General features: G+C 46.4%; 1 protein-coding gene across 2 annotated transcripts in view; it reads right to left on the minus strand.

Moving 5' to 3' along the window:
- Dnajc11 (DnaJ heat shock protein family (Hsp40) member C11) overlaps positions 1–12,496 on the minus strand; it is a 69,050-nt gene extending 56,554 nt beyond the window's left edge. For both annotated transcript variants that reach the window (XM_045150427.1, XM_045150428.1), the window contains exon 1: positions 12,361–12,496. In XM_045150427.1, the coding sequence (XP_045006362.1) occupies positions 12,361–12,432 (72 nt within the window). In that variant the 5' untranslated portion in view covers positions 12,433–12,496. The remainder of the gene's footprint in view (positions 1–12,360) is intronic.
- Positions 12,497–13,866: the final 1,370 nt, after the last annotated feature.

Consider the following 13,866-nt stretch of genomic DNA (forward strand, 5'->3'; position numbering starts at 1 on the left):
TTCCTTTTGCAAACACTTTTAAGAATAGTCCTATGCATTGGGCTGGAGAGATGGCTTAGCGGTTAAGCGCTTGCCTGTGAAGCCTAAGGACCCCGGTTCGAGGCTCGATTCTCCAGGACCCACTTTAGCCAGATGCACAAGGGGGCACAAGTGTCTGGAGTTCCTTTGCAGTGGCCAGAGGCCCTGGTGTTCCCATTCTGTCTCTCTATCTGTCTCTCTCTCTCTGTCCATTGCTTTCAAATAAATAAAAATAAACAAAAAAATTAAAAATAAAAGAATAGTCCTATGCAGCTTATCTGAGAAATGTGTTTGGTTAGACAAGCTAAGGCGTTGACAGCACCTTATGGGAAGGTGGTCCAGCAATGCATGACTGAACCTCTAAATGTTCTCAGTGTTGTGCAGGGCACACAACGGTGCTGGAGAGTTGCAGTCCCCGACCACATGGAGCTGCTTCTGCTGTGGAAGGCATAAAAAAATCACTACAGAGGAGACAGAAAACAGAAGACATCTGATTTCAAAGGATCTTTTAAAACTAGAGCCAGAACTTGACCTTTACTTAGGAAATAAGGGGAAGTCATAAGCTGGGTGTGTGGTAGTCATACCTGCAATCCCAGCACTTGGGAGGCAGATGCAGCAGAATCCTCAACTTACAAATAAAATTACTAAGGATAGAAAAATATCAAATAAGCTGGGCATGTTGGTGCAGACTTATAATCTCTCAGATACTTAGGAGGTTGAGGTAGGAGAACTGCCAAGTTCAACTAGCCTGGGTTAGAGAGAGATCCTGGGCAATTTAGTGAGACCATGTCTCAGAATACAAAACAGTAAACAGTGGGCTGGAAATAGCTCAGTGGTAGGACTCTTGCCTCGAATGCACAATGCCCTAGGTGAAATTGCCAGCACCAACAAATTTCCTAGGACCCACGTTAGCCAGATGCATAATGGGATGCACGTGAATGGAGTTCATCTGTAGTGGCTGGAGGCCCTTGAGTGCCCATTCTTTCTCCCTCCTTATGTCAAGTAAATAAAAACAAAATATTTAATAAAAAATGCAGGAAGGGGATGGATGGAGAGATGGCTTAGTGGTTAAGGCAACGCCTAAGGACCCAGGTTCATTTCCCCAGTGCCCACATAAGCCAGATGCACAAGGTGGTGCACGCATCTAGAGTTTGTCTGCAGGCTATAGGCCCTGGTGTGCTCATTTTCTTTCTCTTTTGTTTAAAGTATACCAACATTTCTTGTCAGTGTTTGCTCCATACAGTTTTATCCCCCCCCATCTCCTAGTACTGATTATTTAATGTTTATTATTGTTAACAAGATGTTTTGTACGGATACATCATGTGTTAGTACCCTCTCGCCACTGCCCCCATTCCACTGGGGACGCTCTTCAGTGGGGTTGCAGGTATTCTCCATGGGGTTGTAGTTTATGTTATTCTGGGGTGGGGGAATACCTCTGGGCATGATGTCTTAACCTGTGGCTCTTACAATCTTTCTGCCCCCTCTTCCATAAAATTCGCTGAGCCATGCTGGGTGAGTTTTCAGTCTACTTCAGTGATGAGCTCTTAGGAGCCTTTGGATCTCTGCTTTGGTAGGTGTTGAGTATCCTCAGTCTGTCTTCTACACCCTGGTGCTGATTATCAGGAGCAGCATGGAAGCAGCACTTTTGCTTGTCTCCCCCTTACTATATGAATGCAGCTGTGGTTTGGCTGAAGTGTGAAGGGTTCTTTATCTCCTCTGGCCTTGCTACCTTCACGGCCAGGAAACTGGGGAGGAGCCCTGGGGAAGAGTAATCTGGTCTACTCTGTGCCCACCATGTGCACTCTTTGGCCTCTGCCTCTTTCTTTTTTTCTACTTATTTATTTATTTATTTGAGAGCGACAGACACAGAAAGACAGATAGAGGGAGAGAGAGAGAATGGGCGCGCCAGGGCTTCCAGCCTCTGCAAACGAACTCCAGACGCGTGTGCCCCCTTGTGCATCTGGCTAACGTGGGACCTGGGGAACCTAGCCTCGAACTGGGGTCCTTAGGCTTCACAGGCAAGCGCTTAACCGCTAAGCCATCTCTCCAGCCCTCTGCCTCTTTCTTAAAGAAAGTTTGTCAGGCTCTGGATTCTTGAACAGGAGTCTGGCTAGAAACTAGTAAGTTGTGTGGCTTGGCTCCAGACAAATTTTGTTCATGAAAGGAAATCTATAGAGAGACAACAAAGGGTTACAAAACATGTCCTCAGGACTCCTTATTTAAACAGTCAATAAGGGCATTCTTCCCTTCTTTTTTCCTTTTCCTGAGTCTCTCTCACTTTTTAGTTTGCTTTCGCCCACTGTAGACAAAGTCTTGCTATGTAGTCCTGGCTAGCCTAGAACTTGCTACATAGATCAGTCTAGTCTTGAACTCACAAGGATCTTGCCTTTTCCTCTTGAATGTTGGGATTACAGGCATGCACAGTGACACCTGGCCAGGGTCTCTTCAACTCATGATCCTTCTGCCTGGGACTGCAGGCATGTGCCACCATGCCTGGTTCCTTCCTTTTATGCCCATGAGCCCAATGAGCACGCGCTGGCACTTGCAAATCCACAACATGCTGGTCACTAGGAAAGCACCTGCACTCCCACCTCTCGCCACCTTACTGTCATCTGGAAAGTACATGGTCTGGACTCGCAGGAGGAAGAAACAGGTTCAGGAAGGCTAAGGTATCTGCTGGGACGAAGCTGCTGCCCTCATTAAAGCTAGTTTTTGCCTTTAATCTTAGCACTCAGGAGGCAGAGGTAGGAGAATCACCATGAGTTCAAGGCTACCCTGAGACTACATAGTGAATTCCAGGTCAGCCTGAGCCAGAGTGAGACCCAACCTCCAAAGACCCCCCCCAACAAACAAACAAACAAACAAACAACAAAAAAGTAGCTTTATATTTATTTATTCTTTTTTTCTGACCCCGAAATCATGGCAATCCTCCTACCTTTGCCTCCAGAGCGCTGGGATTAAAGGTGTGTACCATCACGCCTGGCAAAAAGCTACTTTTAAGAGCCAAAGGAAGGGTAGGGGGCTGGAGAGATGGCTTAGCGGTTAAGCGCTTGCCTGTGAAGCCTAAGGACCCTGGTTCGAGGCTCGGTTCCCCAGGTCCCACATTAGCCAGATGCACAAGGGGGCGCATGCGTCTGGAGTTCCTTTGCAGAGGCTGGAAGCCCTGGTGTGCCCATTCTCTCTCTCTCCCTCCATCTGTCTTTCTCTCTATGTCTGTCGCTCTCAAATAAATTAAAAAAAAAAAAGGAAGGGTAAGACTCCTTACAACATGCTCCTCCTTCAGACACAAAATGACCTCAATATCCATGACCTCATAGTACCTGACACTACGTACACAAGACCATCATAAGAGGAGGAAAAGATCATGACATCAAAATAAAAGAGAGACTGAGATGAGGAGGGGATATGATGGAGAATGGAATTTCAAAGGGGAAAGTTGTGGGGGGTAGGAGGGTATTACCATGGGATATTTTTTATAATCATGGAAAATGTTAACAAAAATTGAGAAAAAAAAGCTACTTTTCTCACATACCCTTGAAGCAGTGCTGCCATAGGCCATGGTCATTTTCAGCCATTACCAACCACTGCCCAGGTGCCCAGTGCCAGGCCCCAGACTGCCTCCTTTCAGATGTCCCTCCCTGTGCTTCTGAGCTCCACTGCATCTCTGCTGAGGTCAGTGGTCAGGTAGGTACGTAACATTTCATCTGAACTTAGAAACCTGCCTTCTATAGCCAGTCTAGGACTTTTGCGTTGATAAAACTAACAGTTCAGGAGAGAAACAATCATGAGTCAGAAAATAAGCAGGAACAACAACAAAAATTAAACAGGAAGGCAAAACAGAAGATTGACCATACACTTAAGTTTCTACAGTAAGGAATAAATAATCTTTGACACTTAAAACCGCTTTTTTTTTTTTTTTTTTTTTTTTTTGAGGTAGGGTCTCACTCTAGCCCAGGCTGACCTGGAATTCACTATGGAGTCTCAGGATGGCCTCGAACTCACAGTGATCCTCCTACCTCTGCCTCCTGAGTGCTGGGATTAAAGGCGTGCACCACCACACCCGGTTTAAAACAGCTTTAACTTAACTTAAAGTATTCTTTTTTTTTTTTTTTTTTTTTTTTTTGGGTTTTTCAAGGTAGGGTCTCACTCTGGCTCAGGCTGACCTGGAATTCACTATGTAGTTTCAGGGTGGCCTCGAACTCACGGCAATCCTCCTACCTCTGCCTCCCGAGTGCTGGGATTAAAGGCATGCGCCACCACGCCCAGCAACTTAAAGTATTAAAGAATCAACAAGCCTTGGTGGCACTTGCCTTTAATCCCAGAGGTAGGTGCTGTGAGTTCCAGGCTACCATAGGCATTATGAATTCGGCTTGGAATAGAGAACAAGACCCTACCTTGAAAAAACAAAAAAAAAGAATACACATACAAAATTTACCTAACATAATACTTGGGAGGTGGCAATGCAAATTTCAAAGATAGAATTAGGCAATCAGTACTCAAAACAAAAAAAAATTAAATCAGAGTTGGAAAGATGGCTTAGTGGGTAAGTTGTTTGCCTGCAAAGCCAAAGGACCCAGGTAGGATTCCTCAGGACCCATGTAAGCCATATGCACAAGGTGGCACATGTGCCTGGAGTTCATTTGCAGCAACACACCCATTCTCTTTCTCTCATAAATAAAAAAATACAATGTTAATTTTTTTTATTTTTATTTATTTCTTTTGAAAGCGACAGAGAGGAGGGAGAGAGAGAAAGAGAGTTAATGGGCGTGCCAGGGCTTCCAGCCACTGCTAATGAACTCCAGATGCGTGCGCCCTGGGGAATCGAGCCTCAAACCAGTTTCCTTAGGCTACACAGGCAAGTGCTTAACTGCTAAGCCATCTCTCCAGCCCCCCCCCAATTTTTTTTTGAGGTTGGACCCTAATCTAGCCCAGGATGACCTGGAATTCACTATGTAGTCTAAGGGTGGTCTGGAGCTCATGGCAATCTTTCCACCTGTGCCTCTTGAGTGCTGAGATGAAAGGTGTGTGCCACCATTCCTGGCTAAAAAATTTTTGAAAACTGAAATTAGGAGCCAGGCATGGTGGAGTACGCCTTTTATCCCAGCACTCGGGAGGCAAAACTAATAGGATTTCCAAGGGTTCAAGGCTACCCTGAGACTACATAGTGAAATCCACGTCAGCCTGAGCTACAGTGAGACGTGCTGTTTTGGAAAACAAAACAAAACAACAACAATCTGAAATTAGCCAATGGTTCACGCCTTTAATCCCTGCACTTGGGAGGCAGAGGTAGGAACATCACTGAGAGTTCGAGGCCACTCTGAAACGACATAGAGAATTCCTGGTCTTGGGCTAAAGTGGGACCCTACCTCAAAAAAGGGGGGGGGCTGGAGAGATAGCTTAGCAGTTAAAGGAACTTGCCTGCAAATCCTAAGGTCCCATGTTTGACTTCCCATATCCCAGGTAAGTCAGACCCACAAGGTGACACATGCACAAGGTTGTGCATACACGCAAGGTGGTGCATACACCTGACGCTTGATTGCAGTAGCTGGAAGCCCTGGTGTGCCAATCTCCCAACCCCCACATCAACAACAAATGACATTAGCAGACCCACTGACACAAGCCTGTAATCTCAGGTACTTGGCAGGCTAAGGCACGAAAACTGAAAGTACAAGGCCTGCCTAAACTACATAGTGAGTTTAAGGCTAACTTGGGCAACTGAGCAACACAATCTCAAAAAGTAAAAGCCAGCATGGTGGTGAATTCCTTTAATCCCAGTACTTGGGAGACAGAAGTAAAAAGTCGCTGTAAGTTTGAGGCCACCCTGAGACCACATAGTGAATTTCGGGTCATCTTGGACTAGAGTGAGACCCTACCTCAAAAAAACCAAAAAAATTTAAAAAGTAAAAAAGAGGTCTAGGGATATAGCTTAGCAAAGGAGAGGCCCTAGGCTCAAACTCCAGCCAGTACAGCATATAAATAAATAAGTAAAGGAAGGGTACATATGACCTTTAAAGCCCATGGGGCAGAGGGGAATCCTGTCTTCCAGTACAGACCTCTATAGACAGGACAGGAGAGCAAATGGGCCAAAGGCAGAAATTCTGATACCTGTTACAGGTCATTCCAAGGATGCAGGAAATATCTTCTTACATGGTGTAAGTTGGTTTTTATTATTCTTTCTGGTCATGTCACATGTTTGGTGCCCTTGAGATGCCATAGTAAATAAAAAGGACATAGGCTCTTGAAACGTTTGAGGTCCATCAAAACTGATGTTTCAGAACTCATCTTTCCAGTGGATTATCCCCCAAACCTGACTGATATTCTATCTTCTCTCCCCCACATGTACCTACCCCGCCCTGGCACTCATGCAGACCCCTTGAAGTTGATCTCCAGTGGCCTGGCATTTTCCTGTGGCACATGCACACTAGGGATGACACGCCGAACACTCCTAACATGCAGAAATGGTCCCCATAGAAGCCCCTGCTGTCCTCCCAAGGGAGGCTACAGCCCAGCTGTGAGCTTCCTCTAAGGAGTGGTTCCATATGTGGACCATGGCAGGGGCAATAAAACAGTAATATCCCCAGTGGTCACCTTTTTTAAAAGAAATGTGTGTCCCCAGCTCCTTTATAAATGTATACTGTTCCAAAACAATATCCATTAAAGCCGGGAGTGGTAGTGCATGCCTTTAACCCCAGCACTCAGGAGACAGAGGTAGGAGGATTGCCATGAGTTTGAGGTCACCCTGAGACTACATAGTGAATTCCAAGTCAGCCTGGACCAGAGTGAGACCCTACCTTGAAAAAAAAACAAACCCCATTAAACCCTTAGCTGAACAAGGTGAGTATAAATAAAATAGGTGAAACGAAAACTTAATAAAAGTAAGCACCTGAGTCTACAGACAAGCAAAGCATGCTGTCTGCAGGCCCCTACTTTCTTGCCTGTTGTTCTAGTACTAAACCCACAGCAAATACAGAAGCTTTCCACTAAATTCTCTTAAGGCAAAGAAAACAAGTGCATATAGTACAAATCTAGAGCATAAAATTTTCAAGGAGCTGTTATTTGAAATGCCCAGAGCAGGACGGTAATAACTAGCTTATGGTTCATTAAAGAAACACTTTTTTGGGCTGGAGAGATGGCTTAGCGGTTAACGCTTGCCTGTGAAGCCTAAGGACCCCGGTTCGAGGCTCAGTTCCCCAGGTCCCACGTTAGCCAGATGCACAAGGGGCGCACGCATCTGGAGTTCGTTTGCAGAGGCTGGAAGCCCTGGCGCGCCCATTCTCTCTCTCTCCCTCTATCTGTCCTTCTCTCTGTGTCTGTCACTCTCAAATAAATAAATAAATAAAAATTAAAAAAAAAAAAGAAACACTTTTTTTTTGGGGGGGGGAGGGTTTTGATATTCGACAAAAATGCCAAAAATACTCATTGAAGAAAAGACAGCCTCTTCAGCAAATGGTGCTGGGAAAACTGGGTATGTACCTGCAGAAGGATGAAAATAAGATTCTTCTCTCTCTCCATGCACAAGAATTAAGTCTAAATGGATTAAAGACCTTAACATCAGACCTGAAACTCTGAAACTGCTAGAGGAAAAAGTAGGGGAAACCTTTCAACATATTAATCTTGGCAATAAAACCACAGATTAACTGCTGTGACCTCATGAAATTACAAAGATTTTGTACAGCAAAGGGCACTGTGAATAAAGCAAAGAGGCAACCTACAGAATGGGGAAAAAAAAATCTTTGCCAGCTATAAATCTGCTAGAGGATTAATATCTAGGATATACAAAGAACTCAAAAAAAATTTAATAAGAAATCACGGGGAATGGAATGTCAAAGGGGAAAGTGTGTGTGGGGGGAGGGTATTACTATGGGATTTTTTTATAATCATGGAAAACGTTAACAAAAATTAAATTAAAAAAAAGAAATCAACAACCCAATTAAAAAATGGGCTATGGACCTAAATAGAAGTTCTCAAAAGAAGAAATACAGATAGCATATAAGCATCTAAAAAAATATTCTACATTCCTAGCCATCAGGGAAATGCAGATTAAAACTATGTTGAGATTCCCTCTCACTCCTGTCAGATTGGCTACCATCATGAAAACAAATGACCATAAATGCAGGTGAGAATGCAGCAAAAGAGGAACCCTTCTACACTGTTGGTGGGAATGCAATCTGGTCCAGCCATTGTGGAAATCAGTGTGGAGGTTCCTGAGACAGCTAAAAATAGATCTACCATATGACCCAGCTATAGCACTCCTAGGCATATATCCTAAGGACTCATCTCATTACCTTAGAGATACTTGCTCAACCATGTTTATTGCTGCTCAATTCACAATAGCTGGGAAATAGAACCTGCATAGATGTCCCTCAACTGATGAGTGGATAATGAAGACATGGCACATTTACACAATGGAGTTCTACTTAGCAGTAAAGAAAACTGAAGTTATGAAACTTTCAGGAAAATGGATGGATCTGGAAAGGGGTCTGGTGTCATGTCTGTTACGGGGGAAACCAACAGCTCTCTGATTGGACTTGAGTCCTGCTCTATGAGAGGGAATTCCTCCCTGCTACTGAAAACCTAATTAAACGTCTATGGCAGGGAAGGTCATAAGTCCTAGTCACCTATAGGGTGATTCAAAATTCATCAAAGTACTGGAGTGTTCAGCACTAAGTGAGTCATCTCTGTTATACTCTCCAAGACTCAAGGACCATAATGGAAGAGGTGGCAGAAAGACTATAAGAACCAAAGGAAGGGAAGGAGTGCTTACAATATTGCCTTTGGGACACAAAGAGGCCTTGTTATTCATGACTTCATAATGGCTGATGCTACCTACATAAGACCTGCATAACAGGAAAAATGATGGCATCAAAATAGAAGAGACTAGTTGGAAAGAAGAGAATCAATGGAGGGAGGGAACTTGGGATGGGGAAAAGGAAGATGGTGGGAGGTGACTATGATCACAACATATTGTCTATATTTATGGAAGTTGTCAATAAAAAGTTTAAAAAAGAATACTAGCTAGGCGTAGTGGCACGCACCTTTAATCCCAACACTCAGGAGGCAAAGGAAGGAATTTCACTGTGAATTTGAGGCCAACCTGAGACTACATAGTGAATTCCAGGTCAGCTTGGGCTACAGTGAAACCCTACCTCAGAACAAAACAAAACAAAACACTAAAAAGCTTAAGGATTTAGAAAATCTTCTTGATCTACTGTTAAGAAATCCTTTCCAGTAACATCTGGAAAATCATCCCAGAAGTCTTGGTAAGTTAGGTGCTAGGATCATGCATTTAATGACACGAAACCAGAAAGCCAACCTGGTTCTGGCATGCCCAGTTAATGATCAATTTTTCCCAGCTGTGGAGGCAAGAAAGCCCAACAGATGAGGCTCTGCTATGTAAGCAGGAAGCTAGAACACTAGAGAAAGGGCTTCACTACAGAAAAAGTCTTCTTTATGGCAAATTTTGGTGGTCCTGTCTATCTGCCTTCCTTACTCTCTGGATCAGCAACTCAGGGGGCTAGTGTACTTTAAAACCTGTGAAGTCAGCTGGGCTTGGTGGCGCACACCTTTAATCCCAGCACTCGGGTGGCAGAAATAGGAGGATCGCCGTGAGTTCCAGGCCACCCTGAGACTCCATAGTGAATTCCAGGTCAGCCTGGGCTAGAATGAGACCTTACCTCGAAAAACAAAACAAAACCAAAAAAAAAAAAAAACAAAAAAAAAACAAAAAAAAAAAACACCTGTGAAGCTTGGGGCTGATTTCTGACATTTCTGTATTTTTTCAGTTGTGTAACTCCCTTATGTTTATAATTTTTCCCCCAAGTCAGGGTCTCATGTAGCTCATGTGGGCTTTGAATTCATTATGTGGCTGAGGATGACCTTGAACTTTTTGATCCTCTTGCCTCCTATGTGCAACCATGCCCAATTTGTACCTGAGGTGGAACTACATCCCCAGCCCAATATTTGCAAGTAAAACATTTTTTTTGCCAGGCATGGTGGTACATGCCTTTAATCCCAGCACTCAGGAGGCAGAGGTAGGAGGATCACCATGAGTTTGAAGCCACCCTGAGACTACAAAGTGAATTCCAGATCAGCCAAAGCCTGAGTGAGAGCCTATCTCAAACCCTTCCCCTTCCCCAATTTTTTTTTCTTCTTTTTGTTTCTTTGGGAATAGCGTTTCATTCCAGGGCAGGCTGACCAGGAACTCATTCAGTAGCCCCAGGCTGGCTTTGCAAAGATCCTTCTACCTCTGCCTTCCTAAGGCTGGGATTAAAGACATATACTACCCTACCCAGCTTTTTTTTTTTTCATGCTAGGCTCTGCTTTTTTATTTTCAAAAAATATTTCATCTGGGCGTGGTGGTACACGCCTTTAATCCCAACACTGGGGAAGCAGAGGTAGAAGGACCACTGTGAGTTGGAGGCCAGCCTGGGATTACAGAATGAGATCCAGGTCAGCCTGGGCTAGAGTGAGACCCTACCTCAGGGGGGCTGGAGGGGGAGGGAGAAATATTTCTTTGGCTGCCATTCATCCGCCAGTTCACCTACAGTTGCTTAGAATGGATCAGTAAGCCTGGGAAACAGGTAAATGTCTATACAAGTGCTAGCCAGGAGTGAGTGGTACAAAAGATTGATCTGAAAGGAGCCATCTCCATTCCCACTTCACTGCCAAGAACTAAACAGCTTCACTCAACTGGTAAGAGAGGAAAGGCCAAAGTCCCGCTTTTCTCAAAGCCTTAGTGCTGTTAAATTGAGGAGGAGAGTGCCTAGGTGCCTCATGGCAGTTTAACAAGATTTGCAATTTGCCAAAACATTTTATCAGACATTTTCGTAGAAAACAGTGGCTGAGGGCTGGAGAAACAGCTTAGCGATTAAAGCACTTGCCTGCAAAACCAAAGGCCCCGAGTTCCATTCCACATAAGCCAGATGCACAAGGTGGCACATGCGTCTGGAGTTCATTTGCAGTGGCTGGAAGTCCTGGTGGGCCCATTCTCTCCCTCTCTCTCAGTCATAAAAATTTAAAAAATATTAAAAACAAAACAGTGGCTGACATAGAGTCACCGTGGACTCAGTACCAGAATCAGTGACTTTATGGTCTGAGGACTGGTAAACTGAGCTATCAGCACAGTGTGGGGGATCAAGAGGTGGGTCTCTGCCCAGGGAAGAATTCCAGCTCTTACACTTTCTAGTACTGTTAACCTTAAGCGAGCTCTTCAATCTCTCTAAGCCTCTGCTTCCTGCACTGTAAGACAAGGATTGCCATCAGGGCTGCGGAGACAATTAAATGAGAGAACCATTAGCACTGCAATTCAGCACAGAACAAATACACTCAAAAACACCAAACCAACAAACACACTGGCTAATCAGCACACAGACGGACGTTTGCTGACAACACACGCTTTCTAGCTTTGTTTAGGACAAATTCCGGTCCTAGAAAATCTCCAGAGATGGAATTAAGGATTCTCTGCAATGGCTGGAAAGTCTGGAGCCAGCCACAACTGATGTACCCTATGACCTGACCTTGGAAGCCTTTCTGCCCTTCATGCCAGATCTCAATAGCAGACTAACAGTGAAAACATATTGGGAATGCACATGGGCCAGGCAATGTGAACCTTCTCGTATCTTATTATTATTGTGTGAGGAGCCAGGGTGAAAGCATTTGGCCTGGATGCTGAAACCGTGATCAGGGCACGGCCCCCACAAGCCCCTCATTTGGCCTAGCGCTTCATCCTAATCATCAGCGGCCTCTTGAGTCAAGGCCAGGGGAGGGGCAGACTCTTGCCGTCCATTTCTGGGGAGCGCTCAGGACCTTGAAGGAGCGCACGAGACGCCGACCCCTGCGGACTGGCCTCCTTTGTAGAGCCAGACATCCTCACCAGAAGAGACGGGGTGGGGGTGGGGGGGTGTCGGACAGAGAACCGGAAGAGGTTCCCTTGGTGGCCGTGACCTTGGTGTCTGAGACTCTGTGCCGGGGTGCGGGCTCGGGGGCCATCGATGACGCTGCCAGTCATGCAGGGCAGGTACGCGGGCTGAGCGCGGTACTGCAGTGCCGGAGGGCACTGGGAAGCGTCCCCCAGGGTCCCTGTCCCCTGGGGCGGTGGCGGGGACCTCTGGTCCTGCCTGGACGCCGCGCACAGCCAGGGGCAGAGGTCGGCCCCGCATCCCGGCGCGAGGGGTCTGGGCGGTGCGGAGGACAGCTCCGGACGGCCGGCGAGCGCGCACGGCGGCGGGGTCACGCGGCCTCGCGGGCGGAGCGGTGTCCGAGCAGGCCGGGAACCGCTAGTCCGACCCTCCCGAGCTACCGGGCCGGACGTCGGCCCCGACAGCACCCCGCCGCAGGTCTCACCTCCCGGCGCACGTTCAGCAACGAGTAATAGTCTTCATTGTCCAGCTCCTCCTCGCTCAAGGCCGTCGCCATCTTCGCGACCTTTCACCCCGCCAAACCGGCCAGGCCGTGATCAAGAAGGTCCCGGTGATGCGCGGCGGCGACCGCGAGGCTCACGACGGCAGCACAGCGGTCCCTAGCGGCCCGGAGCTGCCTCTGCGCCTGCGGGCGGCGCGCCTGCGCACTCTGGCAACCGCACCGCGCCCCCGCGCGGCGGAAGGTGGAACCGACGCCAAGAGGCTGGGACTGCTGCTGTGACCCTGCACGTGCACCGTGCCGCGCTCATGCAGACCTTCTATGTTGGCTCGACACCCGAGGGGGTTTTCTGGATTCGAAAGAGAATCTCTAAGGTCCGACTCTGTTACCCTTTATGCTCTGTTGAGACGGCCTCTACAATATCAACTCCCGGGGAAGGAACTGGCACCAGGAGCCTAAATATTCCCACCTGGGCAGAGGGTACATCCAGGCCTGAGGCTACAGGTGGCCCCAACTAATAGACTTGTATTTGTCCAGTAAACCTTCCAAAATGGGATTTGTCCTACTCCATTGTCTTTTTCTCTTGCCCACCCCTTTCTGTCCAGAGAATGAGCCTTCTCATTTTAGTGTTTTTATATTATTATCCTATATTTAGGAGCACCTGGCCATCCTTTCTGCTACGTAAATGAGGAGGCAATACCCATTTGGTTCTTAATATAATTGTGTCTGGCATGCGTGTCTACCTGCGGTTCCTAACCTAGAGCCATTCTGCTGTAAATTTCTCCCTTATAATTTAGCAGTGGAGTCTAATTGATTTCAACCTGGTGCCTGCTGTTTGGTGCATTATTAAAGATGTCTTGGTTACAATAATCTAAATAATCGAAGTGTCTTTGTTATAAAGAGAAAGTGGGCAGCAGCTCATGCTCCTTCCGCCTGTGGGTTCACACTGACCTGTAGCAGTTCTTTATGGTTGCTCAAGAACCTGTGTTGTTCACACCATCAGTTCACAGCCATCGGAGTTGCCCTTCATAAGTTGGTCTCCTGGGAAGCCCCAACACCTGTCCATGGATTTGAGAGGTTGATTTCTTTCTCTTCCTAATTTTTGACCAGATGTGCACCATCTGGATATGTGTAGCGTCCTTTCTGAGTTGCCCAGTCCCCTTAGGATCTTCCTGCACGAGGCACCTAGGTGTGCCAAGGCCAGTTGTTTAGAAGTGGGGAGTCAGTCGTGGGTCTGCAGCAGGCTGTCAGGCCAGGCTGTAAATGAAGAGCTATTTGTTTAGCTAGGTGAGGCTTTCCCACAAAAGCATCCACAGTCACTCATGGTCCATCAGTTCTTCCAGTAGTTTTTATCGGCTTTTCTTTCCTTTTGCAGAGCTGTGATTAGTTCTAAACTACGTGCTGACATTTGCTGGTCTCTGAGAATTTCTTAGAGGTGGCAAGGGGTGGGGAGGATGCTACAGCCTAGCAACATTTTTTTCCCCTTAGGTT

The sequence above is a fragment of the Jaculus jaculus genome, chromosome 5 (assembly GCF_020740685.1).
Source record: "Jaculus jaculus isolate mJacJac1 chromosome 5, mJacJac1.mat.Y.cur, whole genome shotgun sequence".
NCBI lineage: Eukaryota > Metazoa > Chordata > Mammalia > Rodentia > Dipodidae > Jaculus > Jaculus jaculus.